At 41.4% G+C, this 25,185-nt stretch overlaps 3 protein-coding genes and 1 long non-coding RNA gene across 8 annotated transcripts in view; 2 read left to right on the top strand and 2 right to left on the bottom strand.

Annotated features, from left to right (window-relative positions):
- MDN1 (midasin AAA ATPase 1) overlaps window positions 1-9,217 on the top strand; it is a 162,752-nt gene extending 153,535 nt beyond the window's left edge. Inside the window, exons 96-102 of the mRNA XM_075923877.2 lie at window positions 1,109-1,224; window positions 1,900-2,074; window positions 3,344-3,417; window positions 3,518-3,632; window positions 4,653-4,716; window positions 5,886-6,028; window positions 8,274-9,217. Coding sequence (XP_075779992.2) covers window positions 1,109-1,224; window positions 1,900-2,074; window positions 3,344-3,417; window positions 3,518-3,632; window positions 4,653-4,716; window positions 5,886-6,028; window positions 8,274-8,462 — 876 coding nt within the window. The 3' untranslated portion in view covers window positions 8,463-9,217. The remainder of the gene's footprint in view (window positions 1-1,108; window positions 1,225-1,899; window positions 2,075-3,343; window positions 3,418-3,517; window positions 3,633-4,652; window positions 4,717-5,885; window positions 6,029-8,273) is intronic.
- LOC142827834 (uncharacterized) overlaps window positions 1-10,697 on the bottom strand; it is a 54,341-nt gene extending 43,644 nt beyond the window's left edge. The window contains exon 1 of the long non-coding RNA XR_012902598.2: window positions 10,538-10,697. This is a non-coding gene — a long non-coding RNA (uncharacterized LOC142827834). The remainder of the gene's footprint in view (window positions 1-10,537) is intronic.
- LYRM2 (LYR motif containing 2) lies at window positions 10,693-18,022 on the top strand. The gene is made up of 3 exons (XM_075923890.2): window positions 10,693-10,849; window positions 14,625-14,765; window positions 17,649-18,022. Exons 1-3 carry the CDS (start codon window positions 10,805-10,807, stop codon window positions 17,727-17,729), a joined length of 267 nt encoding a protein of 88 aa, XP_075780005.1. The 5' UTR covers window positions 10,693-10,804; the 3' UTR covers window positions 17,730-18,022.
- ANKRD6 (ankyrin repeat domain 6) overlaps window positions 17,228-25,185 on the bottom strand; it is a 147,976-nt gene continuing 140,018 nt past the window's right edge. For all 5 annotated transcript variants that reach the window (XM_075923879.2, XM_075923884.2, XM_006133293.4 and 2 more), the window contains one exon: window positions 17,228-24,144. In XM_075923879.2, the coding sequence (XP_075779994.2) occupies window positions 23,576-24,144 (569 nt within the window). In that variant the 3' untranslated portion in view covers window positions 17,228-23,575. The remainder of the gene's footprint in view (window positions 24,145-25,185) is intronic.

Below are 25,185 nucleotides of genomic sequence, written 5' to 3'. Positions count from 1 at the left end.
CATGTCTTCCAGTAGATGGTGTTCCCTTCCGTTTTCTTCCTTGTGAGGTCCCTTCCAGAACATTCAACACTGCAGTGCCTGTGGAAAGAGCCTGAAAGCGATTACTTACCTCTATAGCATTGGGGGATTCCCTTTTTTCCCCTTCTAGAAGTTACATGCTGCCAGTTCTCTTCCTGGTTACGTACTACCCTCTCTGGCTCTTCTGCCTCCCAGGCTTGAAGGATTAAATGCTGCCTTCTATTGAGGAAGTCTTCATCGTCTCTGAGCGTAGGGTCGACACTTGGGCCTCCAGTCCTAATTTTTTCTTCCAAAATGGCGACCAGCTTGTACTTCGTGCAGATGAAATCCGTTCTTTCTTCTGGGAGGAAGACGAACATTGCACACGCTGTGCAGGTAACAACAGCAGACCTATCACCATCCATCGCTGCTGTCCCGGAGAAGGGATTTAAAAAGAAAGGCAAGAGAACCTCGCCCCCTTCCCAACTCCCTCTCTAAACTCCCTATTAGCACTCACCTGTTCGCAAGCTCCTTGGTGGCTTGCCCACTGTCTTATAAAGCCCTGGAGTGCCTGAAAGTCCCTCCCTGTACCAGGGCTCAGCCAATCAGCAGAGTCTTCTAAAATTCAAACTTTAAGTAGAAGCCAACAGTTTCCACCTGCCAATCACAGCACACGCTCTGTGAAGGGGAGAGGGAGGCAAAGGGGAAGTGGAAAAAAAAAAAGCGCCTCACTCACAAACATGGGAAAAAACAAACAAAACAAAAAAAGAACACACACCAACCCTCACTCACAAACACAAGCTCAGCATGCAGCAAGAAAGCCCCAAACACAACACACACTTTCCTCAAGAGTCTGTATCTGCTTCTCCTCTACTTGGAGGACTCCCTCTCTAAAGCCTCACTCAAAAACACAGGGGGAAAAAAAACCACCACACACCAACCCTCACTCACAAACACAAGCTCAGCACAAAGTAAGAAAGCCCCAATAACAACACACTTCCCTCAAGAGTCCTGTATCTGCTTCTCTTTTACCTGGAGAACTCCCTCTCTAAACTCCCTGTTAGCACTCACCTGTTTACAGTGAGTTTTGTCTCATCTGGTTCTGTTATAGGACAAGACTGCAGCTGAGATGTGGCAGAGGTATTTAGCACTGACTGCTCCTCTTTCACAGCAGCTTTGTGAACAGCTGCGACTCATACTTGAACCCACTCAGGCAGCCAAGTTGAAGTAAGTCTTTACTCTCTGCCAGGCTTCTAGCCTCTTAATCTATTACTTTGTGGGCTAAACTTCTTTACAGTCACAGCTTGTTTACATTTGAGCCTCAGCAGTATCATCTAACATTTGTAATAACTGTTTCCCGTATGCATGCACATTTATTTTATTCTTTAATTAGTGATTTGATGATGTGGTATAGTAGTGAAGAATTATAAGACTTTACTTCCTTGTGTCTGTTGGTTTTTGGAATATTTTTATACAGTGTTCAAACTGATTTCATCTGACGCTCTAGCGAGTCAAAATAATGTTGGAACTCAAAATCTTCTCTGCATAGTTCACCTTTTAGCTCCAAGTGATTGTGAATAAGATTTAAGTCAAATAATTTTATACCAAAATTTTCAATACTAGGTACCTAAAATCAAGCTCCTAATATGCTAGTTAGGCATTTACCTTAAAAGTCTGTTTTCAAATGCATGTTTAGGCTCCCTATAAATTGGTCTGATTTTCAGCTCCATTGGGAGTTTTGAATGGAGCTGAAAATCAGACCAATTTATAGGGAGCCTAAACATGGACATAAGAGTCTAAATTTAGACCCAGTGTTGCTGTGAATTATTATCAAAATGTATAAACTATTACCAATAAAATGAATCTCCACACTAATATTTTTGTTGACTCCTTAACTATCAGAGGTGATTACAGAACAGGAAAAAGACTGAACATGCGCAAAGTGATTCCATATATTGCCAGTCAGTTCCGAAAGGATAAGATCTGGTTACGAAGAACCAAACCCAGCAAACGTCAGTATCAGATTTGTTTGGCTATTGATGACTCATCTAGTATGGTAGACAACCACTCCAAACAGGTAAGGCAAATAAAATCTTGGAAGGAATCTATTCTACAGAGTAATGATGAAGCAGTAACAGTAGACATGGTCTTTTTTATAACTATGTATGAGAAGAGGAGCTGATTTATATGAAGAATTGTTCTGCATTAAAGTTGCTGTTGAGTAGGCAGGACTTGATGACTCTGATAGAGGATTCAGTTTACAGGAGAGTTCACTATTAATTTAATATATCACATAAAAATGGAGCTAGTTTAAGAAGTTTCTAATCCTTAATCAAACTCTGCTATTAAAAGTATCATTTTTGAATTGTTGTATAGAATGCATATTTTGTGCTTCACTGATAAATGAGCAACATAGTTATGTATAAAATACAAAATGTGTATCGAGTAAAAAAAAAAAAAGTTGTGATCCCCTCAGTCTGATTATTGTAGCAATTTAATTTACATTCATCAGCCTAAACTGTTAACTGAAATCCTGAAATTGGATGCTGCATGCTAACTGCATAGCATCAGTATACTGAAATTCATTAATATAAATTCAGATTTTGTTTTCTAACTTTTTGTGCTAGGGTTATATTTGATACACATACACACACAATTATAAAAAAAACTTAAGCAGTATTTAAATTTGATTTTACTGGATTATGACATTGAACTTTGATATGCTTTTAATTGAGCATGATAGTCAACACTTCACCACAAAATCAGTGTACCTCATCTAGTGTATTAATGCCCCAATAGCTATGTGAATGAAAGCAGACAATCACTGTGCTTTTGAATGAACTCTCACAGGAAAATAAATACATGACAAAATGACCACATTTGCCTGTGATGAATACTTTTCACAAACGAGTAACCCTGTGGCACCTTAGAGACTAATAAAAATGTATACACTGTCATGAGTTTTCGTGGTCAAAACCCATTTCATCAGATGAGGTGAAGAGGAATAACTGAAACCTAGAATTTATAACAGAAAAAGAGGAAGGGGATGGAACCAGTCAGTTGTAGGACTGGTGCTAATGAGGCTAATTAAGTAGGCTGAAAGTGTCCTGTGCTGGAACAGCTAAATTACATATTTGAACTGATATTTAACTGTGATACTGAGTACCTTTCCCAGACCTGTGTAGCTCTGTGGCTTTTATCTGTCACCAATAGGAGTTGGTCCAATGAAAGATGTGACCTTATCAACCTTATCTGTCTAGCATCCTGGGATGGACATGGCTATAGCAACCCTGCATACAGCAATACTTTCAACATTTTGTTTCATCTTGATTAACTTTTTTTCTAGCTTGCATATGAATCTCTGGCAGTGATTGGAAATGCATTGACTCTTCTAGAAGTGGGGCAGATTGCTGTATGCAGGTGAGAATATTTTAAGCAGGGAATTATTTCTTAGAGCAAAATTAGCAATATGTTTTTATTTAATATGTTTTTAAAACACAAATATGACACTATATTTCAGCTTTGGAGAGACAGTTCAACTTCTGCACCCATTTCATGAACCATTCAGTGACCAATCAGGAACACGGATATTACGCCACTGTAAATTTCAACAAAAGAAAACTAGGATAGCTCAGGTATGCAAAAGTACCTCTTACACTTGCAGGGTTGCAGAATTTTTGTCCTAGACAAACCTTCAGGTACTGTTGTTTGTGTAGATACTGTTTGTGTTTATAAAAAAACAAAATAACCTAAATGGCATGACTGTTCCACTCTACAACAAATTAACCTTTTAGTAGGTAAGGGCTTAGCATTTTGTTGCAATAGTTAATACACATCAGTATCACTTTTGTTTGTGCCCTTCTCTCTTCGTAGTCCCCCAGTTCAGACAGTATTGTAAGCTATATTTTTGATACAGGTGCTAATTCTGCTTTTGAATTTACTAGCATACACGTCTGCATTTAATGCAGAATCCTATTTAAGTGCTTGGGGGGCAGAGTCTCATTTAAGTCCATCAGGAATTTACTTTAGTGGATCCTTTTGTGGGGTATTTTAATAAAAATCACAAACAGGTTGCAGCAATAAACAATAAATCATGGAAGCTAGAGTGGGATAGAACCAGTAAGCACTACCACTGGAGGCTGACAGCTGGAGAGCTGCTGCTCATTCTGAAGTCTTAGAGGTCACATGAAATAATGAAATTTGCAACCTCTCGGACCAACTCGTAGCCTTAATCCCAATGTAGGATTAGGGCCAGAGGGAGGAAGAGAACTCCAGACTTGAATACTAGTGTCTCTTAATTGGCTAACCACCAGGACTTGCTCTGCAGAGGATCAGCGTACCAAAATCAATCTCTTGGTTTTGGATCATTTAAAAAAAAAATCTTGTACCTTTTGGACCTTGCCTGAGTTTTCTCCTTTGTTGGACCATCTTGCGGTTCTGGCATCCATAATATGCAAACACTGCCATCAAGAATAGCAGCCATTGGTGTACACCAAGACTACTCCAGCCATGTTTCACATTCAGTAGTAACTTGTATAAAATGTGAGAAAAGTCTGATGAACTCTCTAAACCTTTTCAGTTGTTTTAAAAAGCTCTCCAACATTAATGTGTCTGCTTATATTAGCTTACTGTTCTCTTGTGTGTCTTCTCTGCAGTTTCTAGAATCATCAGCAAATATGTTTGCTGCAGCACAGCAGTTGTCTCAAAATATCAATCCAGGTAAGTACATTTGTAATGCTATAACCATGCTTGCAACCGTGGCAACATAGATCTCATTACAGTCTTGATGCAATATTTTCCCTGTGCCATCATAAAGCAAAACTGTACAGACTTGCAGCACTGAGATGGTGACACTTACTTACTTTTCAGTGTTCAAATGGAAGGTTTGGTTATGAGGCTGAAATCTTTCATCACTTCCATTTTAAAAGCTGGAAGTTTGCATCGTGTGTGCAGTATTAAGTAGCAAATTAAGCAAAACCAAAAGGATTCATTTGAGAATCTTTCAAAGAAAGCAAAAAAATAGATGTGGTCCAGATCATGTTTTTGTGCTTCATTTTCTCAGAAAAAAAATTGTAATGGACATTCTGCATAGACTTTATGGGTATTTAGCCAAAGAACAAAAGAAGAAACTAAATTGTGTTTAGAAACAGTTTAATGCACTTAAATTGTAGCATATTTTATAGAAACACACTGATTTAGAGCCAGACCAACCTCCTTTTGAAATCATTGGCTTTCAGAAGGGTTCCCAGTGATTTCAGTGGAAGTTGATTAAACCCTTTAAGAGAGATGTGCAGCAAGTCAAGTCTGCCGAGCTAGTGCCTAATCTTTGAATTCCTAATGCACCCAAAATTCCTATCTGACAGGTGTAGGTGAGCAAGGAATGCAAAACCAGATCCATATTCACTTGTTTGGTTTTTCTGCCTGTTGTCATTGCTTATGGCAGTAATGACTATTTTAAAATTGTTTTAAGGTTATGTCTATACTAAAGACCGTGCAGCAGCTCTCCAGTGCAGCTACGCTCTGTTGGTGGGAGAACATTTCCTACCAACACAGTGCTGTCCATACCGGTGGCTTTTCTCAGCGAAACTTATGTTAGTCAGGGCAGTGTATTTTTCACAACTCGACCAACAAAAGTACTAGTGTAGACAAAGCCTAACTCATGTTTCCAGGACAGAAATTCTCTTTGTGATCTGTTTGGGGATATAATTGAATTTATAAAAGTCACAGAATAATTGACGCAACTTTTTCTTATGGAAGTTATTATTAGAGTTTTCCATTATGCATACAACAAAAATAAATTATGATAAAATACACTGGTTTTGTTTTCAATTTGAGAGTTAGAAGTTCTTATTTATTGGAACTGAAAATATTGTTTTTCCTGTGCATAGAAACCGCGCAGCTGCTCTTGATAGTATCTGATGGAAGAGGCCTTTTCCTAGAAGGCAAGGAACGAGTCACAGCAGCAGTTCAGGCAGCTCAGAATGCCAATATCTTTGTCATTTTTGTTGTATTAGACAACCCTAATTCCCGGGTGAGTGAGTGTGGACAACAAAACAACATTATAGTGTAATGAATGGAAAGCTATGTGTGTATTTTTAATGGTTGCCTTTGTATTTCCTTATCAAATTGGCTGGGAATTTATACTGAGATCATTTTTTCTAGCTGTTGTACATTTGCAACCACAGCTACGGTTATGCCTTTTGTAAGAGTCAGCACAGATACTTTGTTTAATATAAAATAATTATTTGCTTCACTTTGCTGTTCACTATCTCTTAAAGTAATTATAATTACATTCATGTGCAGCATCTGTCAGTGCTCCCTCAACTAGGGATGTAAAGGCCTAGTTGACAGGAGCTGTTTCATTCCCTCTAATTTTAATTTAAAATTATAATTTCGGACACCAAGCATGAAGATGACAGGGATCCAATATTGGACAAAGTAAAACAGCTGAGAGAGTGAGCTGCTTGTTAGCATTTGGATTGGGCAAATTGCAAAGAGTGGTAGTGGGGTGTGTTGGGTGGTCTGGATTTGGAAAATGAGATGTGTGGGAGTTTCAGGAGGAACAGAAAATTAAATTTCATACTGGTGCTTTTGTTAGTGAAACTTATGTCAGTCGGGGCAGTGTATTTTTCACAACCCAACCAACAGAATTATTGCAGTGCATCTTATTGAGGAATAATCAGCTCAAGTATCTCTCTGGCCCAGCACTATCTGTGGTCTGTCATGATTTTAGTTAACCAAATGTCCGCTTATCATAGGTGCAACCAAGTTTCCCACAGTCCCATAAAGTTTGTTTAGAGCCACCAGTCCTGGCTCTGCATGCTCTGTGTTGTTCTTTAGTGTTTTGTTACGCTAAATGTCTTCTAAGAAGTCCCTGTAAGCAGTGGACATAATGCTGCTAGACAGTATTGACCTCCTGTGGTAGGGATTTTAAATATCAGTTAATTGAATAGTCGAGTAACCTCATGAATTTTTATCGGTTAATCAACTATTATATAGTCCCCTGGGGTGGGGCCGGCAGCAGTGCAGGGTGTCAGGCAGGAGCTGGTCTGCAAAGGGGAGCCAGTTTAAAAACCAGCTGCCTGTTGCTCTGTGCTGCTGCCTCTTGTAAAAAGGCAGCAGTGCTGAGTGGCAGCAGCCCTTGTCTTGGCAGGACTGAGCTTACGGACCCAGTGCAAACCAGAACTGAGCTGGGCTGCCTGCCTGCCTGGCTCCTAATTCACTTTAAATGCAGAGTTGCAGCGGGGGTAGGTCCTGGACCTCGCATGAGCCAGGACTGATCTGGGTTGCAGAGCTGCAGCAGGGGTAGGTCCTGGACCCATTGCAAGCCAGGACTGAGCCAGGCTGCTGGCCAGCCTGCTAAAAAATTTACTGACTGGGTGAGAGAGAGAGGTCAATGCATGTTGTCTATAGCATTAACCAATAAGCTTTTGCTTGTTTTTGGTTAATTGACTATATTATTACTATTTGACTATTACACCCCTATCCTGTGGTTCAGCAAATTCTCTGGTTCAACCTGTACAATACTTTTGAGGATGAAAATAGGAAGAAAACTGACTGGCAACAGGATAACTCTAAGATAGTTCTATAAATCCTTCCTGATTAGTTATTAAAATTAATATCAATTTGTCACAGTTCTGATTAAACATGGTTTTAATATCAAACTTAAATTTGGGGTGATAAAATTTGCTTTTCAATATGGAACTTTCAGATCTGCTTCACAGAGCAATGTAAGTGCTATTTTCCTGTACAAGAAGCAGGGGTAGGGTTAATGTAGGGTTAATCTGGGTTTGTAATTTAACATTTGTTATGAAAGTATACACTCAGAAGCAGGCCCCTTGTGCAAGCCACTGTACAGATGTGAGTAGGAACAATTTCTGCTCCAAATTGCTTTACAGTCTTAAGTCAGTGGAAAGGCATGCTTAGGGAATGATACAACAGAAAAGCAGAGTGAACCTGTTACCACCTGGATCATATCATGTTAGTCTCTTGTCTTTCCTTGGCATTTGCTTATGTGTTAGTTTAATGTTCCCAAAACATCTAATTTAGTCTACTTCATTTTATAACTCTATGCTCAGTAAAGTTTTAGGACTATAAGTATATGAGAAAAAATGCACTTCCCCCCCTAGCTTTATACCTGTCCTATATGGCTTACCAAATAGGGGGTTTTATTTTAAAATATTTTGCCTTTAATTGTGTAATGGTGGGGAAATGTGTTTGAAAAAGTAGATAAATGGTACCAACAGTCTCTAGTCATCCCTTTAACTCTTTTACAGGATTCCATCTTGGACATTAAAGTACCTATATTCAAAGGGCCTGGAGAAATGCCTGAAATCAGAACCTACATGGAGGAGTTCCCATTCCCATTCTACATAATCCTCAGAGATGTGAATGCACTCCCAGAGACTCTCAGTGATGCCCTGCGACAGTGGTTTGAACTGGTGACTGCCTCAGAGAGTCTATAGAATTTACAAAGCCAAGTAAACATCTGACTGCTGCTAAATTTCTGAAGTGTGACTGCATTTCATCAGTGTTTTGATGAAATCTTTCTCTATCCAGGATTTAAGTGCAGGATCTGCCTTCTGATATTCAGACAGCCTAGAAAAGAAATGCTTTAGGTGTGTTGTCCCCATTTGCTAATGCAGGAGACCTATGCAATAGTGAAAGACTGTATTCACTTATTTGCCTATCCCTATAATAATGAAACCTTCCCCCACCGCTGTTGTAATTTATTACTTTGAATTTTTATTTGGAATGTTCATATCCTTGAAGGGAGTGATTTCCATTCCTGCTCATAGCAGTAAAAGAGCAGTCTTGTTTCTGGGAAGGAACTTCTTGTATTGGAAGTACTTCAACAGCCTTGGAAAAATACTATTTTAACTGAACACATGTGGTAGTATCTGTGGGTGAGGGAAAAATGGGTTTCCACAACCAAAATATAATACTTGAATACTTAAAAGTGTGTTTTGTGATTAAACACATACTATTTAATAATTATTGCTGGTTGTTTGATAATGTCTGCAGGGTATTTTTATGAAACATGCCACGATATAATCTTCCCTGCATTATCATTTTACACTGTGAAGTTTGCCCCCGTCCCAGACAGACATTAGAGACATTTATTTAGCCAAGTGTCTTAAAGCTTATACATGACTTTTTCATTGCAAAAGCTATGCATCTTATTGTCTGTACTAATAAAACAATGTACCACTGTTTGTAATGATGGTGTTAATTCCTTGTCACTTGAGGAAGCAAAAATAGCTACCGCACAGGAATAATATTTGGTAAACATATAATGCTTTACGTTTTTGGAACATCACACAAACAGTCCTCAAATAAGATAGGTGACATTACTTCACAGATTTCACTTGTTTTAGACTTTGAGGGGTTGCCACTTTTCTAAGGTTTTTATTGGTGGCTTCAGCTTCCTAAACATTCTGGCTGATTTGTGCTACTTAGCCAATATAAATTTGCTGACAAGCTAGTTTACCTAGCTCCCTTAGGATTCTACATGCATACGTGGAAAGTCTGAATACTGAAATGTTGGTTACACATAAGCTTCTCTCTCCTCCCCCATGCTGCTGCCTATAATGGGGGGGGGGGGTGGAGAAGGGAACAGGTGGGAGCCAGTGCTCCCCCCCCGCACTGCTGCCTTCCCCCCCATATCCATGTGTAACTGCTGAAAATTTCAACAGTTACACACTTGAAAACAATCTTCATTTTAACATCTCTAATACTGTTCACATGCTAATGGGTACTTTATAACTTATTGACTGATTTTAGGCTTAGGAATGTTTACATCAATTGATTAAAATAGCATTCAGCTTTTGGACTTACATACCAATTTAAAAATATATTTTTATTATTAGTCTCCCATTTTAATAATTTCAATTAATTTCAGCAGGACTTGTCATGATACATCCCTTCTGACCAGGGATACAATAGAGTCACCTTGCTGTTCCCATTCAATGGGAACATCTCAGCAACAGAAGCACAGGTGACTGGAGCCTGTGAGGGGAACAGTGCAGGCAGGTCCATCCAGAGGAACAGGGAGGAGGCATAAGGGAGCATTCTACTTAGCAATCAAAATTTTGGCAGGGACACAGGGCTATATCCAAGAGGGAAATAGAGGAAAAAGTAAGAATGCTACCCTTTAAACCATGGAAATGAATGAAGGGCAGCCAAGTTCAAAAGAAGCTGCCTATAGAGCGGACATAGGATGCCGAGAAGTAGCTATGTGCAGAAGATGGGATTTTGCACAGCCTAAAATATTCTTACCAAATCCCCCAAAAGGAAGCTGAGGAAGAGCGGACGGAAACAAAACAATGACATTCTAGGAATATGCTTCTTGTGTGAGGGTGGAGTTACGGTGTCGGAAACCTTTCCTAAGCTGTGGGTGGGTAGCCCGGTTAGTCTGTAAGCGGGGAGCGGGGGGATTTTAAAAGCGATGTGTAATCCTGCAGCACCTCCCAGAGTCTCCAAAAAATGTGTAAAAGCTTCAAGAGGGGAGCGGGGTTCGTCTGTAACTGGGAAAACTTACACAGCAGCACATGGTCCCGCGACACCTTCAACATGTAAACGGAGCTTTCCCGGGCGTATATGCTCGTCTGGCCTCGGACCGGTAAACGGCCGCCCCCAGGGCTGCACAGGTGCCACGGCCGGGCAGGGGGCGCTGCAGCGACCGCCGCACTTAGGGGGCGGAGGCGGAGGCGGGGCGCGGCCCGGCGCTTGCGCAGATCGAGGCCGGGCCTCCAACCTCCTCCCCCCCGGGCCAACGGGCCCGGCTCTCGCCGCGGGGCTTGGCGCCATGGCCGGAGCCCGGCTGCTTCCGCCAGCGCTGACGCTGAAGCAGGTACCGGCCGCGGGGTCCCGTCTCGCCGCGGCCCGGGGAATGGGCGGCCCGGACCAGACTGGCGGGCGGGCCCGCGGTCGAGGGAGTCGCTGCTGCCGGGGGCTCCAGGCCCCGCATCTTGGGGCCCGGGCGCAGCTCCCGGCCGGGAAACTCGGTGGCTCGTCCCGGGCCGGTGCGGCCTGGCCGGGTGGAGGCGGAGAACTCCCCCCGCGGGCCGACACGTGGCTCAGAGCTCGGCGGGCGCTGCCCGGGGGCTGGCACAGGCCTGCGGTTTTTTCACAGCCGGAGTCTCTGCTGAGCCGCTCGGGGGCACCTTGGGTGGGGGGCTCGGGCCAGTTTTGAATCCGGCCAAGCACCCACAGCTCCACCCAGCGGCCTCCCCTCCCACCCCACCGGGACTCCGGTCTCTGCATGTGCGTTGAGCCGCGGCGTGGAAAGAAACCGCCCCGGGGCGACATGAATTCCACCCCCAGTGCTGGTCCTCAGTGATGTGCGGGTGCAAGAGCGTCTCCCTCCGCAGAGCTTCTGCCACCCGCAGAGGTGGCTTTGTTGTACTGATGGGGGAACTCTGTACAAGTAGACATGCCCAGTATCTCTAATGCCCCCTCAGACATAGTGCTTATTCCTCCTGCACCTCACAGCGTTATTTGACACAGCTGTGCTCTTCCTCTGCAAAACTCAGCTGGCTTGGCTTTGGTGACTAGTCCTTTCTTGATTTTTTTTCTCTCTAATTGTTCCTTCAGCATGTTGTTTGAAGAATCCTCCTCATCCCCTCTCCCAGTTCTCTGTAGGTTCCACCTTGCATTCAGTTATTTCTATGCCAACATCACTGATCTCTGAATCTATCTGTTTCTGTCCAAACTGAAATCTAGCCTCTGTCTCTGATCTCTCTTGAAGATTCAGTTGGCAGCTTAAACTCATAATCTTTTCCTCCCCCATTTCTCAAGCACTGTGGATACCTCCTCTGTCCTCCCTGGTAGGGATGTTAAGAAGTGGGTAATTCGTTAATTGTGTAATCCACACAAATTTTGTTGACTACACAGTTAATAAGGGGTAGCACTGCTTCCACTCAATCCCAGCTCCTGCTGGGTCTGACATCAGCTCCCACCGTGGCTCTGTACTATAAGCACTAAGAGCCAGCATGGGGGTTGATGCTGGGTCGTGGCACAAGCTGGGATTGAGCCAGCCTGTCAGCTAGCCTGCTAAAAAAATTTACTTGAGGGTGTGGATGTTGCATGTTGTCGATAACGTTAACGAATAAGCACCTTATCAGTTAATTGTTTAGTCGACCACACTATTACATCCCTACTCCCTGTCAGAACTTGATGTGATCTTTGACTCTGCTTTCTTTCTGGAATCTCACATCTAAACTGTCTAAATATTCCCAGTTATTGTTGTAGAATATCTTTAACATACAACCTTGCCTAAGCATCTAAAGAGTTTTAACTCTTACTCCAATCACTGCAACAGCCTCTTCTCTGGCCTTGAAAAAGTAATCTTGTCCTGCTAATATCCATTCAGAAGGCTGCTGCAAGGATCATTTTCCTAGCACATCACTTTGACCATGCCCTCCCTTCATCTGTTCCCTCTCTTCTCCATTTTCAATCCCCAAGTTACCTATTAACTCTCATAAACTATAGAGACGTTGACCCCTGCTTCCATTTTGTTAGTGATGCCCACCTAAGGGTATGCCTATACTACCTGGTTTTTTCGAATAAACTGCCCTTTTTTCGAAAAAACGTCACCTGCATCCACACTGCAGTTGTGTTCTTTCTAAATTAAATAGAAAACGCAGGGGGGTTTTCAACATTGGTAAACCTCAAATTCTGAGGAAGAACGCCTTTTTCGAAAGAGCTCTGTGGACACAGAACAGGGACATTTTTCGAAAGAAAATGCAATTGAAAAAAGCACAGGTGCCCTGGTGCCCATTCTATGAATAGCAATCAGGGCTTTCTTTCACAAGAGCGTCCATGCAGTCTGGACACACTCTTTCGAAAAAGCAGATCGCTTTTTTGATCCAGCTTTGAGGTATGGATGCTCTCTTTTGAAAGAAGCTTGCAGTCTAGGCGTACCCTTAATGATCATCCACTTTTTAAAATCTCAAAGCTTCTTTGTGCTTTCTCCCATGCTGCCCCTCATGCCTGGGGTTAGTGCTCCAGAAACATCAGCAATTGCACCTCTCTCTTGCTGTAATGCTTACAAAAATGACAATAGTCATGCAGCTGGTTTGCTGAGACCAGTGTCTAACCATATTGACCATTATTATCTTTTGTTTTTCAGCTCTCCCCTCTGTATCTGTTTGTTGTCTCTTGTCTTATATTTATAGCTTGTCTGTGCAAATGTTATACTGCACAGTATAGTTAAAGTAGTATTACACCCCTAAATGTAGACACTGTAGTACTTATATAAAAGTGCTTATATTGGTATACCTAGAGCTGCAACACCTAGAGGTGTTGGGAAATGATGCACTTTATACTGGTATAATTACATCCACATTAGCTAGGCTACGTCTACACTGGCATGATTTTGCGCAAGAACTCTTTTGCAGAAGAGTTCCTGTGCAAAAACGTTTCCAGAAGAGAGCGTCTGCACTGGCATCCTTGCCAGTGTAGACGCTCTCTTGCACAAGAAAGCTCCGATGGCCATTTTAACCACAGGGCTTTCTTGCACAAGTAATTCATGTTGCCTGTCTACACTGGCCTCTTGCGCAAGAACAGTTGCGCAAGAGGACTTATTCCTGAGTGGGAGCATCATAGTTCTTGTGCAAGAAGCACTGATTTCATACATTAGAACGTCAGTGTTCTTGCGCAAGAACTCGTGGCCAATGTAGACAGGCAGCACGTTTTGGCACAAAAGCGGCTGCTTTTGTGCAAATCGCACCAATGTAGACACAGCCTAGGGTTGTACCAATGTAACTAGGTTTAGCAGAATTTTGATTTTTTTTTTTAAATAGATAACATTGATGTTATTGTTAAGCTTTATTTTCAGTTTTTGGCTATTTACATTTTCATACTTAAATTATGAGGGGGCCTTGCAAGGGGTTCAGACAATCACTTAAGGACAGTAGTCATTGAAATTCAAAAGTTAAATATTTTATCATCTTTAAAACATAAATTGTCAAAACATACAGAGTAAAGATCTTTAAATCAACCTCTCATAAGTTCTCAAGCAGTATTTTTCTTGCTTTGCCTATCTGTACATTTTGAATATCAATAGAAATATTTTATTGATTTGTGCATATATAGAGAAATTGACATTTGCCCCTACAAATTAATTCTTCCTAATCTAAATATAGTGAGCTCACTCCCCTTCCCCCCCCCCCACACACTGAAATAGTTATATTAGTGGGAAAAGTATATGTAGAGCAGGCTATAGATTATATGATGCATGAGACCGGGATCATCTTTCTGTGTTATTTTTTTACACACACACACGTACACGTACACGTCCTGGCCTATGATTAGGCATTTTGCAATATAGATAATAATGGATGTTTCTAGTCCTTTTTACAAATTTCCCTCTATTCCAATAACCCAACTCAGATTAGGCAATTCAAATTTAAAATGTACTCTATTTGTCTTCTAAATTTTAAGCTTATTATAGATTAAACTTTCATAGCAGGTATTTTCTCTTGGTTTCTTTAATTTCCACGTGGTATTTGGCTTAAAACTCTATAAAGGTTTTTTAAAATTCTGTCTTTGATTATATAACTGACTGGAGATGACTGGCACAACCGATGTAACTGGCTTTCCTCCTCCTCCCCCTTTTTTTTCAGTTCTTGAGAAGGCAGCAGGTTCTTCAGTTATATAGAAGAATTCTGCAGGCTATTCGTCGGGTACCTACTGAAGCTGATCGGCACTATCTAAAGGAGTGGGCAAGGGAAGAATTCAAAAAAAATAAAGATGCTATAGATGAGGTGATGAATAGGAGGCAGCAGCCTCATAGCAGTGCCCTTTATATATTTGGCAGCACACTTAGTGCTACAAATCATAGGTTTTTTGCTATGTTTTTTTAAGAACTGTGCCAAGACTTCTGTAAGCTTTTTTAGAATCTATTTTGTTGATTTTACTAAAATGAGTAAGGTTTATACAAAAGCCATACAGGATGATTAAAAGACTAGAAAACAGGATTTAGTGAAAGATCCAATCTATTTAGTTTAACAAAAAAAAGATTGGGGTGACACAGTCTGTAAGTACATAAACAGGGAACAAATATTTAATAATGGCCTCTTCAGCCTTGGAAAGAAAGATATAATATGATCCAATGACACGTGCTGTAGGACAGGCATGGACAATAATTTTTATGAGGGGGGCCACTCCCAAGTATTTGATAAGTGGTCAAGGGTGATTCTCTTCCATGATATTAATGGAGAAGGTGTGGGGTCTGGGATGGAGGTTGAGTTCAGAACGGAACTCAGGGTAAGTTTGGGTGAAGGAAGGGGTTGTGAACTGAGGCAGGGATGGGATACAGGATCTGGAAGTCGATATGGGTATGGGTGCAGGAAATTATTCTGACCTGGAGGAGGGATATAGGAGGGGGTCAGGTCTGGGAGAGCATTGTGACCTGGGGTGGGTGATGAAGGGGATTGGAGTATAGGGTCTGAGTGTTGGTATGAGTGCAGGAGTTAGGGATGCAGAGGGTTTGGGTTATGACTTGGGTGCAGGAGGTGGAACAGAGGATTGAGGGAAGGGAGGGGCTCAGGTGCCAGGCAGCTCCCAGCCAGCAGCCCGGGGTGCCATCAGGAAGACTTCTTGCCTTTTGTGCCCCCACAAACCCCTCAAAGTGGCTGGCTTCTAGGGTCCTGTGCATATCACTAGCCCCTAGGATTCGGGAGGGTGGGCCTTGCGTGCTGCCTGAACTGTGCAAGCATGGCCCAGGCAACTGCCATTGGCCATTTTTCAGTCAGTGGGAGTTGTGAGATGTATTGGGGGCAGGGGCAGTGCAGAAAGGCCCCTCAAGGGCTTGCAGTGCACAGAATACATGCTCTCCCTTCCCCCAGAGCCAGCCGCTTTGATTGGCGTTCGGGGACACTGCACAACTCTTGCTGGGCCATGGGACAGAGGTAGCGGCCCGAATCCAGCAGTACAGTGTCCCCCTCCCTCTTTTTTCTAGGAATGATTTGGGGAAAGTTTTATGGCTTATGTTACATAGAAGGGTGGACTAGATAATTACACTGATTCTCTCTGGCCTTGGAATCTTATGAAAACTATCACCACTTTCCCTTCTTTTTTGCTTGCTTGTAAAGTTTTTTTGATTCTGTAAATTGAGTAAATTGGAATTAAAAATGAAAACAAACTGCTTGCAATAAGAATCAGACAAAAATATTACAGTTTTGTGTTGAATGGTGAAAAGCAATTATAAGTTTACATATGCTGGGGCTGCATTTTTATATCATCTATGAGTCATATTTAAATTAGTATTGATTTAAACTGAAAGAGCAATGTGTGGGTACAATTTCACCTTTCCTCAAACATTTCTACTCCCCTGTTTGTCAGCTTTTGCACCTTTCTTAATCAGTACTGAGGCATAACTAGCTGGAATTATGCAGGCTAAGTGATATAAAGAATTCCAGAATAAGGATGTTAAATTGCGGTTAATTGACTAGTCGAGTAGTTGACGACATTTCCATTGACTACTAGTCAATAGGCACTTCTGCATTCCTCCTTTGAAATGTACAAGAGCCATTGCTAGGGCTCTTGCACGTTTCAGAGGAGGAATACAGAACTCTGCATGCAGCCCAGGGCCAGCGGGAAGTCCTGCTGACTCCGGGCTGCACGCGGGCATGCCTGCTTTGAAATGTACAAGAGTTCCCAACAGGGGCTCTTGTGCATTTCATAGAGCCCAGGGTCAGCGGGAGACTCCCAGCTGACCCCGGGTTCCGTGTGGCATTTCCCCAGAACCTGGGGTCAGCTAGGGAGTCCCCAGCTGATCCCAGATTCTGTTGAACTGCCGTGCGGGTTCAGCTAGGGAGTCCCCAGCTGACCTCGGGCTCCATGGCGCTGCCCGTTTGAAATGCCAACGCAGTGTTTCAAAGGGGCAGTGCTGTGGAGCCCAGAGTCAGTTGAGGACTCCCCAGCTGACCCCGGGCTCCACGGCGGCTGCCTCTTTGAAACGCTGCCTTGGGGCTTCAAAGCGGCAGTGCCACACAGCTGATCCCTGGCTCAGCTGTGTGGCACTGCCACTTTGAAGTACCCCTTCTTCCCCCCTGCTTTGCTGCCTCTATCTGATAGAAGCAGCAAGGGGGGAGGGGAAATCAACTAGTCGATTGACTACCTAATAGGCATTTGACTAGTCCTTAACAACCTTATTCCAAAACAATGTCAACATCATTTATCTCTTAAAAATCACTCTCTGCAATGCACATCTGTGGTTCTCACCATTTATTCACAGAAATGTTGGAAAGGGCATAGATGTATAAAGAAAATACTAATTTAGTTAGATTTGGAATCAAAGAAACTTTTCCTCTAACATTTAAGCCACAGAAATAACCTCCAATGGCACTGTTAAGAATTTAAGGAAAAATGACTGTCAGATTAACATACAGTGTTGTAGCCGTTTTGATCTCAGGATATCCGAGACAAAAGGTGGGTGAGAGAGTGTCTTTGTTGGTGAGAGACAGTTGCTTCACCTAGCTCCAATAATGAACATATTGTTTAAGTCTTCATTGTCTTAGAGGCTGAATTGCCTTGACGACCCAGGCAAAGAAATTGAGTGAAAAATGCAACTCTTGCAAAAAGTTTATACTGTAGTGTATTACAATATATAAGTTCAATCCAACAGATTCCTTTTCACTTTACAGGATGCAATTAGGATGATGATTACTCAGGGCAACATGCAGCTTCAAGAACTTGAGAGAACACTTCAGCTGGCAAACTCCTAACCTTGATTCTGAGAGCCAATGGACTTTCATCCACTGTGGGAAGTACTGGACTTTCTCTAGAATGCAGCACATGGTCTTATGCTAAGATATCGGTAATGTTTCAAGGTAGAATATCATACAGTACCATTATTTCCTTTCTCTTCTTATCTTATCCAGCATATTTGGCAGTTGTAGACAAATTATGCCGTATTTGTTTAAATACTCAAAAGTGCGACATAGTACTTTTGAGGGACAAGCAGAAAGTGCTGAATAACAGCAGCATTGGCAACGAAAGAAAATAAACTTAAACGAGATTTTTGTGTTTGTTTTTCTACATTCGTATCTCTTAAGTAGTTCTGTTTCATAAGAAACTTGTTCAAAATACTAAGAAAATTCCTCATATATAGGTGATAATGTGATCCTGGTCATTGTTTGAAGAAGTGAGAGAATTTAACCTGCATAGGTTTATTCACAAATACCTTCTTGTGATTATACTGACAAGTGTTTATATCCAGCATAAAGTAGACAAACAGAAGAGGTATAGTAATGTTGTGGCCTTTCCTTATGCTGTATTCCCCACATGAATAGCAACATATTTTGTTTATATTAATTTCAAAAGTAAAGGAGGTTGAGTTTCTCTGAAAGTAAATAGTTATATACCCAAACAACAGATAAATACAGCTGCCAGTTACTATGTCTTGGTTCATTTCTAATAAGTAGCAGACCAAGGTTTTTCAAAGCTGTACCTGCAGACTTAGTCTTTCAATCAGGCTGGTTAGCCAGCCCCTCAGTGACTGATAGACTGCTAGAAAGAATTTCTCCTGTAGTTTGGCTACATTCCAGAATATGTTGTCTGTGTGGTTTTTTGAGCCTCTCTCTGAAGCATCTGGTTCTGGCTACTGCCAATGACAAGACACTGGAATACATAGATCTGTGGTTTCCATTAAGAGAGATTGCTCCCATAGATTTCTTAAAGGGACACTGACAGGATAATTTTATAAAAATGAATGATTCAAAAGAAAATCAGTACTCTGGAAGTTGGCTCTTTATTAGTATGTCCTGATTTTTTCATCATAGACTACTAGAATTAAAATAGATCTTGAGAGGTTATCAAGACCAGTCCCCTGCACTCACAGCAGGACCACACACCATAGATCATCCCTAATAGATGTTCATCTAACCTGCTCTGAAATATCTCCAATGAATGGAGATTCCACAATTTCACAGAAACATAGGCAATTTACTCCAGTTTTACTACCCTGACACTGAGAATTTTTCCCAGTGTCCAACCTAAACCTCCCTTGCTGCAATTTAAGCCAAACTGCCTCTTGTCCTATCATCAGGCATTAAGGAGAATAATATTCTCCCCTCCTCTTTCTTAATAACACCCTTTTAGGTACTTGAAAATTGCTATCAAGTCTCCTCTCTGTCTTCTCTTTTCAAAATGAAACAAACCCAGTTCTTTCAGTCTTCCTTCATAGGTCATGTTTTCTAGCTCTTTAATAATTTTTGTTGCTCTTCTCTGGACCTTCTCCAATTTCTCCACATTTTTCCTGAAAATGTGGTGCCCAGAACTTGACACACTCAGTGGTAAACATAGTCTTTATGCCATTATCTAAATCATTGATGAAGATATGGAACAGAACTGATCCCAAAACTGATCCCTGTGAAACTCCACTTGTTATGCCATTGTGGGCAAGAGGCGGCTAGTGGGCCAGATGTGGCCTGTGGCCACCTCACCAACACACTTACTACACAGTAGAGCAGCCATTTTAAACAGCAGGCTGCTAATTACTATGCTATCTGGGCAGGGAGGAGGAAGCTTTGCATGCTGTCCCTACCCCATAGCAAAATCCTCCAGCTCCCATTGGCCAGTTTCTGGCCAATAGGAGCTGACATTTTTTTTCTGAAGGCTGCTGGACTCATTGCAAGATGGAACCAAGCAGTCCCAGTTCGTGCTGGTCTGGGATGCTGCGTGTCTGCATTTTAAATACAGTAAAAGCCTAGTGGCTCTTACTACATTTAAAATGCAGAGCCACGGTGCAGGTGGCTCCCAGAGCCAGCACAGCCGGGATTGCTTGTTCTGGCTCAAGCAGGCTTCTGGAGCTAACCCTGCTGTGGCTCTGCAGAGTGGTCCTTATCAACTACACCAGGTAACTTCAATTTAACATCTTTACTACACACAGAACCCCACCCAGCTCTCCTTTCTCTATGCCTGCTGCTGCAGGATTACACTTTCTTGCAAATCATACTGACCAATATTGTCTAATTGTTTTTTGTTCTTTTCTGTCCAGCACCTAGTGTATTGTATCTAACATTGTGGATTTTGGGGGCTGGCACAGGCCTTGAGGCAATGTGGTCTCAGTGCCTGGCCTCAGCACTGCTGTGAGGTTCCTCCAGGCTGCCATTCAGCTCCAGGGCGCTCTGGTCCAGGATTATCTGTGGTTCAAGGACCAAGGATGTTGCTGGACCAGCGAGTATCAGTTTTCAGATGTACAATCTATATTTCAAAATTAGCATTATTCCTCGTGGAAAGCAGGAGTTGTTACTTCACTAATAAGACCATTATTTTGAGGACACTCCATTTATTTCAACATAACCCCCCTTATTTTGAGATATCTCCCTAGTGTAGGCCAAGAGTTAGGGGACAGAAGCCAAAAAAGAGGTAGAAGAAATAAGGAGGCATTGACACACAAACAGAGAGTAAGTAATATAAGGAATATCCAGTTCATATCCCAGGCATTGCAATGTTTTTTGTCTCCCTCCACTATCCTCATGAGATCAGAGCATCATTCTGATGCAGGAGAATGATGTGGCAGAAGATCCTCAGGACTTAGCAAGTGAAGAGAAGGGCGACAACCATGATTTGTGAAGCTCTGACCCTCAGTAAAGCCTTTCTTATCTCTCCACTCAACAAGCTGTCAGCTACCTCCAGAAAAGCATATACAGAAAGGAGTGACACTGTTAATCAAAACCAACATCTAGCAATCCTAAGCACGGGCATTTCCTTTCACTTTAATTTGTTATAGCAATTCTGTGTTCTTACCTGTCTTTAACCTGTGTATTCACAGTTTTTAGTTCAGACATCCAGTTTATAAATTTCTTTACTCAAGCTTATGCTTAGTTTTTATGAACAATTTTATGTACCAAACGTTACAGATCAAAACTAACTTTGTCACTTCTGACCCACTTTGGACAATTTAAGACTTCCACCCGAGATACAGTTCTTGACTGAGAGCATCCCATGAGGTGTCTAAGCCAACTGGTTCTGTTAAGGAGTCAGGCTCCAGTAAGTATGATGTGAATTTTTTGGCCAGAAACCTACGAGTTATGAGCTCTGTAGGAGTTCATGCAGGAATTAGAAACTCTCCTGGAATACAGGGATTCATTTTGGGTGTGTCTGTAAAAAGTTATGTGGATTAGGTTTGTAGCAGTCAAGAATCCTTAAATTGTGCCTTTTGTGTAGAATAGGGGGTGGGGGAGAATGCCAGAAAAGGCTCCCCTTTTCCTATGTCAGATGGTAAATATTTGGTTGGATGAATAATACCCGCCCCTAAATTAGTTAATTATTACAGCAGTTCTCTATGATAAGGACAGAAATTAAATATTATCCACATCTATACTTTAGAAACAGTAAATTAGCAGGAAAACTGGGATTAGAATTCAGGGGACTTCTATAATTATTATTTTAAGAAGCCTCTCAGTTCCTACTCCTGAACTACAATATTCAAATCTGTAACGCCAGAAAATTCATGAAAGATAGCTTTCTGAACAACACTTAAGTTTAATTACTCTGCAAAAACATTCACCTTTTGTATCAAGACAATACAAAAATTAAATAGACAACATGCTTCTGCATTCCTACAGTAGTTTAAACAATTGTCTGTAAAAAGTTGTAAACATGAAAATGTCTAATTATTTTTGACTACTGAAGTCAAAGCATTACCAATAAAAGATATCCCCATTACTACAGATACACTGTACTTGTCTTAATAGTGCATTAAGACGAATTAAAAATACTGTAATATAATACAATTTTCTTTGCTTTATACACTTACTAAAAAAGATACAAGCTCAATTTCTAAAGAGTTAATGTCATGTTTACAATACTGTGAAGTATGATTTGGTCATCTGGATTTTTAGTCAAGAGATTGCTTGCTTTTTTTCCCTTGTCATAATATTACAGTTTAAGTGGAGTAATTTAGGATAGCTGTTCCTGGATTATCATGATCTCTGTTAAATAACCTTGTCTCTATTATCAGTATTTTTGGAGCCCCTAAGAGATTAAGAGGGCTAGAACTGCAGCTATATATGGTAATTTATGTTTGTACATTACTGAGCGGAACTGGGGCCCGACACAGTTAAGGCCTTAAGACACTACTGCAGTATAAATGCTGATAAACAAATATTCTCAATAGCAGTTCATTAAGGTTGGAAGTTTTCATTTTATGGAAAAAGATGTAGGCAAACTGCTACCAGAATTTCCTGTTCCGTTCAGTCAGCCTTGGCATTCCACTAGTCATTTTGCAGTTGTGTAATTATTAAGACTGGTGATCTGTGGAATGGATTTTCCTTTAGAAAACAATGGACATACATAATTCTTCCCTTTTTTACTTAAAGGAAATTGGATGTGGAAAAAAAAAAGAAAGAGGAGGACACAAAGGTATGTGAACGTGTACACAGTTACACACACACACTGCCCTCACCCCCTGCTGCTGCCTCTCTATCAGAGGCAGCAGCACAGGGGGAGAGGTGGGAACCAGTGCATGTGTGAAGCTGGCTCCTATGGAGCTGCCTCTCCCCTCCCCACTAGGCTGCTGCCTTCCGCAGAGCTCACTGCCCCTCTACTGCCTCTGTATCAGAGGCAGCAGTGAGGGAGGGGAGGCAGGATCCAATACATGCGGCAGGGGGAGCCAGTGCTCATAGGGAGCCAAATTAAAAGCTGGCTCCCCATAAACATTGGCTTCTGCCTCCGCCGTGTAAACATGTAACCACTGAAAATTTCAAAAATATACAAATTTTAACATCCCTCGTCACTTAAGAGGTGCTAGAGACAACATGTGAGGCAAGTAGTTTGGAGTGTAATTCTGGCCATACTGAAGACAGTGGGAGCTTTGTCACTGACTTCAATAGAGCCAGCAATTCACACTAGGTCTATGTGTTTAAATTCCAATTTTCTACAGGAGAATGAGACATCTCAGAGGAAGAGTCTTGCCTATGAATGTACTGCTGCTCATAAAACATAGTGGGATCTTGGGAAAATATTTGCCACTCAACTGAAATAAGAAATTACAACTTTTCAGTAAGGTTACTTGAATACAAATACCTTCACTAATCACATAACCTGTAATAATTATTCAAAACAGTTACAGAGAAGTCAAAGTTGTAATGTGCATGAATAATGCAAACCTAAGGCAAAGGGAAGTATCAGTGGGAAGCTGCTATAAACAAGTAACTTATTTCTAAAAAAATAATTTCAAATGGATGTTTTTTGTGACCTACAAGGAAATGGGAAAACTCATCTTTCACAATGTAATTTAGGTTATTGGTACCTTGTGGTGAAATACCTGGTAATTCTAATTTCTGACTAAAATTTTATGGGCTTGGAATAAAATGAATCTCACAAAATAGTCCCACCTGCAGAGATCTACTGTGACTACATGGACAGAATCTTTTTTTAATATTAATTCCCTGTAATTCTGGAGTTTCTTAACTCAAAAATTACATCTTATTAAAAGGGTCAGTTTTTATATTTGTAGGTATTGGGTGTAATACTTTACATGCTAATCAATCCCCAAATCAGCCACACCATAGTTCAAATAAAAACGAATTCCTCAATTTCCATTCCTACACATATTTTGTTGATGCTAGCTTTCTTTTTGCACTTTCGTCCTTAATTTATTGAGCTCTTCTTCTAAACTTTTAATATACTCCTTGAGTGCATCTTTGTCTTGCTGTGCTTTTTGATTAGCTTGGCACTGGGCTTCTTCAATCTTGCGCTCATACCACTTTTCCATTTGAGTGGAAACAGCCTCAAAAAAGTACTGAGTGATCTCCAAAGCTTGTGAAGTGTCTTTGATCTGTGGGGCTGGTTGATCTCCAGGCAGAGCAGATGGTTGCTGTGGCTGGGTATGATACGTTACTGTATGTTGCTGGGGTCTGTGTCTGGACTGCCCACTTTTGCCAGACTTTTTGGTTTGAGTTCCTTTGTTTATGAAGTACCCACTCTGTTGCTCAGTCTTTTCACACACACTCAGGGGCTGCAAAGCAGTCTGTACCTTAACATGTCTTAATTTGGAACCTGAATGCTCTGACAATGGCACTTCCTGCTGGAATCTGTCAAAAGCAGCGGAACTAAAAGCTTTGTCTTTAGGCCTAACAACTTGAGGGATTGCAGAAGGAGCTGTACCACCAGCTGTCATTTGTTGCTCTGCACCTATAAATTAAAAAAAAACGTTTTGTAGAGGTTGTAATATATTGTCTTATATCACGTCTTTCTATAGATAAATTCACAGGCTTGTTACTTAACACACATTCAAAACAAAATGAAACCTACTTGCCCAAAAATATAGATTGTGATGAGATCACAAGGATGCCTTTTCTGTAGGCCAGCAAGATTGGACATCACAAAGGACAGGCTTTTGGTGTTTAGGTTAGTGTATGCTAGTAGAACTATACTTAGTAAGCTGTTCATGAAGTAATATTAGAAACAGGAAACAATATGTATTTCATAAATGGAATGCACTCCTGTTGTGATTATCAACCAAGTTATAAAGGAAGTATAAACAAAAAGGCTGTGTCTAGACTGCATCCCTTTTCCATAAAAGGGACGCAAATTAGACACATCGCAATTGCAAATGAAGCGGGGATTTAAATCCCCCCCGCTTCATTAGCATAAAAATGGCTGCCTCTTTTTTCCGGCTCGGAGCTTTGCCTTTTCCGAAAGATCCCTTATTCCTTATTTTAAGAGGAATAAGGGATCTTTCGGAAAAGGCTTTACTTTTTGAAAGATCCGTGTCTAGACTGGCGCTTTTTTCCAGCAAAGCTCCGAGCCAGGAGAAAGCGGCAGCCATTTTTATGCAAATGAAGCGGGGGGATTTAAATCCCCGCTTCATTTGCAATTGCGATGTGTCTAATTTGCATCCCTTTTACGGAAAAGGGGTGCAGTCTAGACACAGCCAAAGTGTGCATGGAGTTGGGGTAGATAAATCATAAAAGAATAGCCTGTTTGTAACGGGGTACTCTGCATGCACCAATAAAAAAATACAGTATAGTCGATTCAATGGACATTTGACAATTCAGTGCATGCTGACATATAAGAAGAGTAGGTTGTGAGAAAACACAGCTCTCCACTGCCCCAGAAAGAGGTAGAAACGTCATAGCAATTACATCTATTTTCACTAGCTGAAGATTTGGCAAGAAAAATGTAGGAACAGTAACGTATCATACCCAGCCACAGTGTCAAAAAAGATGAGGT

This window comes from Pelodiscus sinensis, chromosome 3 (genome assembly GCF_052426305.1).
Source record: "Pelodiscus sinensis isolate ZL-2025 chromosome 3, ASM5242630v1, whole genome shotgun sequence".
Taxonomy (NCBI): domain Eukaryota; kingdom Metazoa; phylum Chordata; order Testudines; family Trionychidae; genus Pelodiscus; species Pelodiscus sinensis.
The sequence above is the reverse complement of the archived record's forward strand: the minus strand, read 5'-3'. Positions and strand labels throughout refer to the sequence as shown.

Bases quoted from the DNA above. Each gene is read 5' to 3' on its own strand.
- LYRM2 (XM_075923890.2), top strand. From the start codon at position 10,805: ATGGCCGGAGCCCGGCTGCTTCCGCCAGCGCTGACGCTGAAGCAG. The intron at 10,850-14,624 runs GTACCGGCCGCG...CTTTTTTTTCAG, and splicing joins CAGCGCTGACGCTGAAGCAG to TTCTTGAGAAGGCAGCAGGT. The intron at 14,766-17,648 runs GTGATGAATAGG...TTCACTTTACAG, and splicing joins ATAAAGATGCTATAGATGAG to GATGCAATTAGGATGATGAT.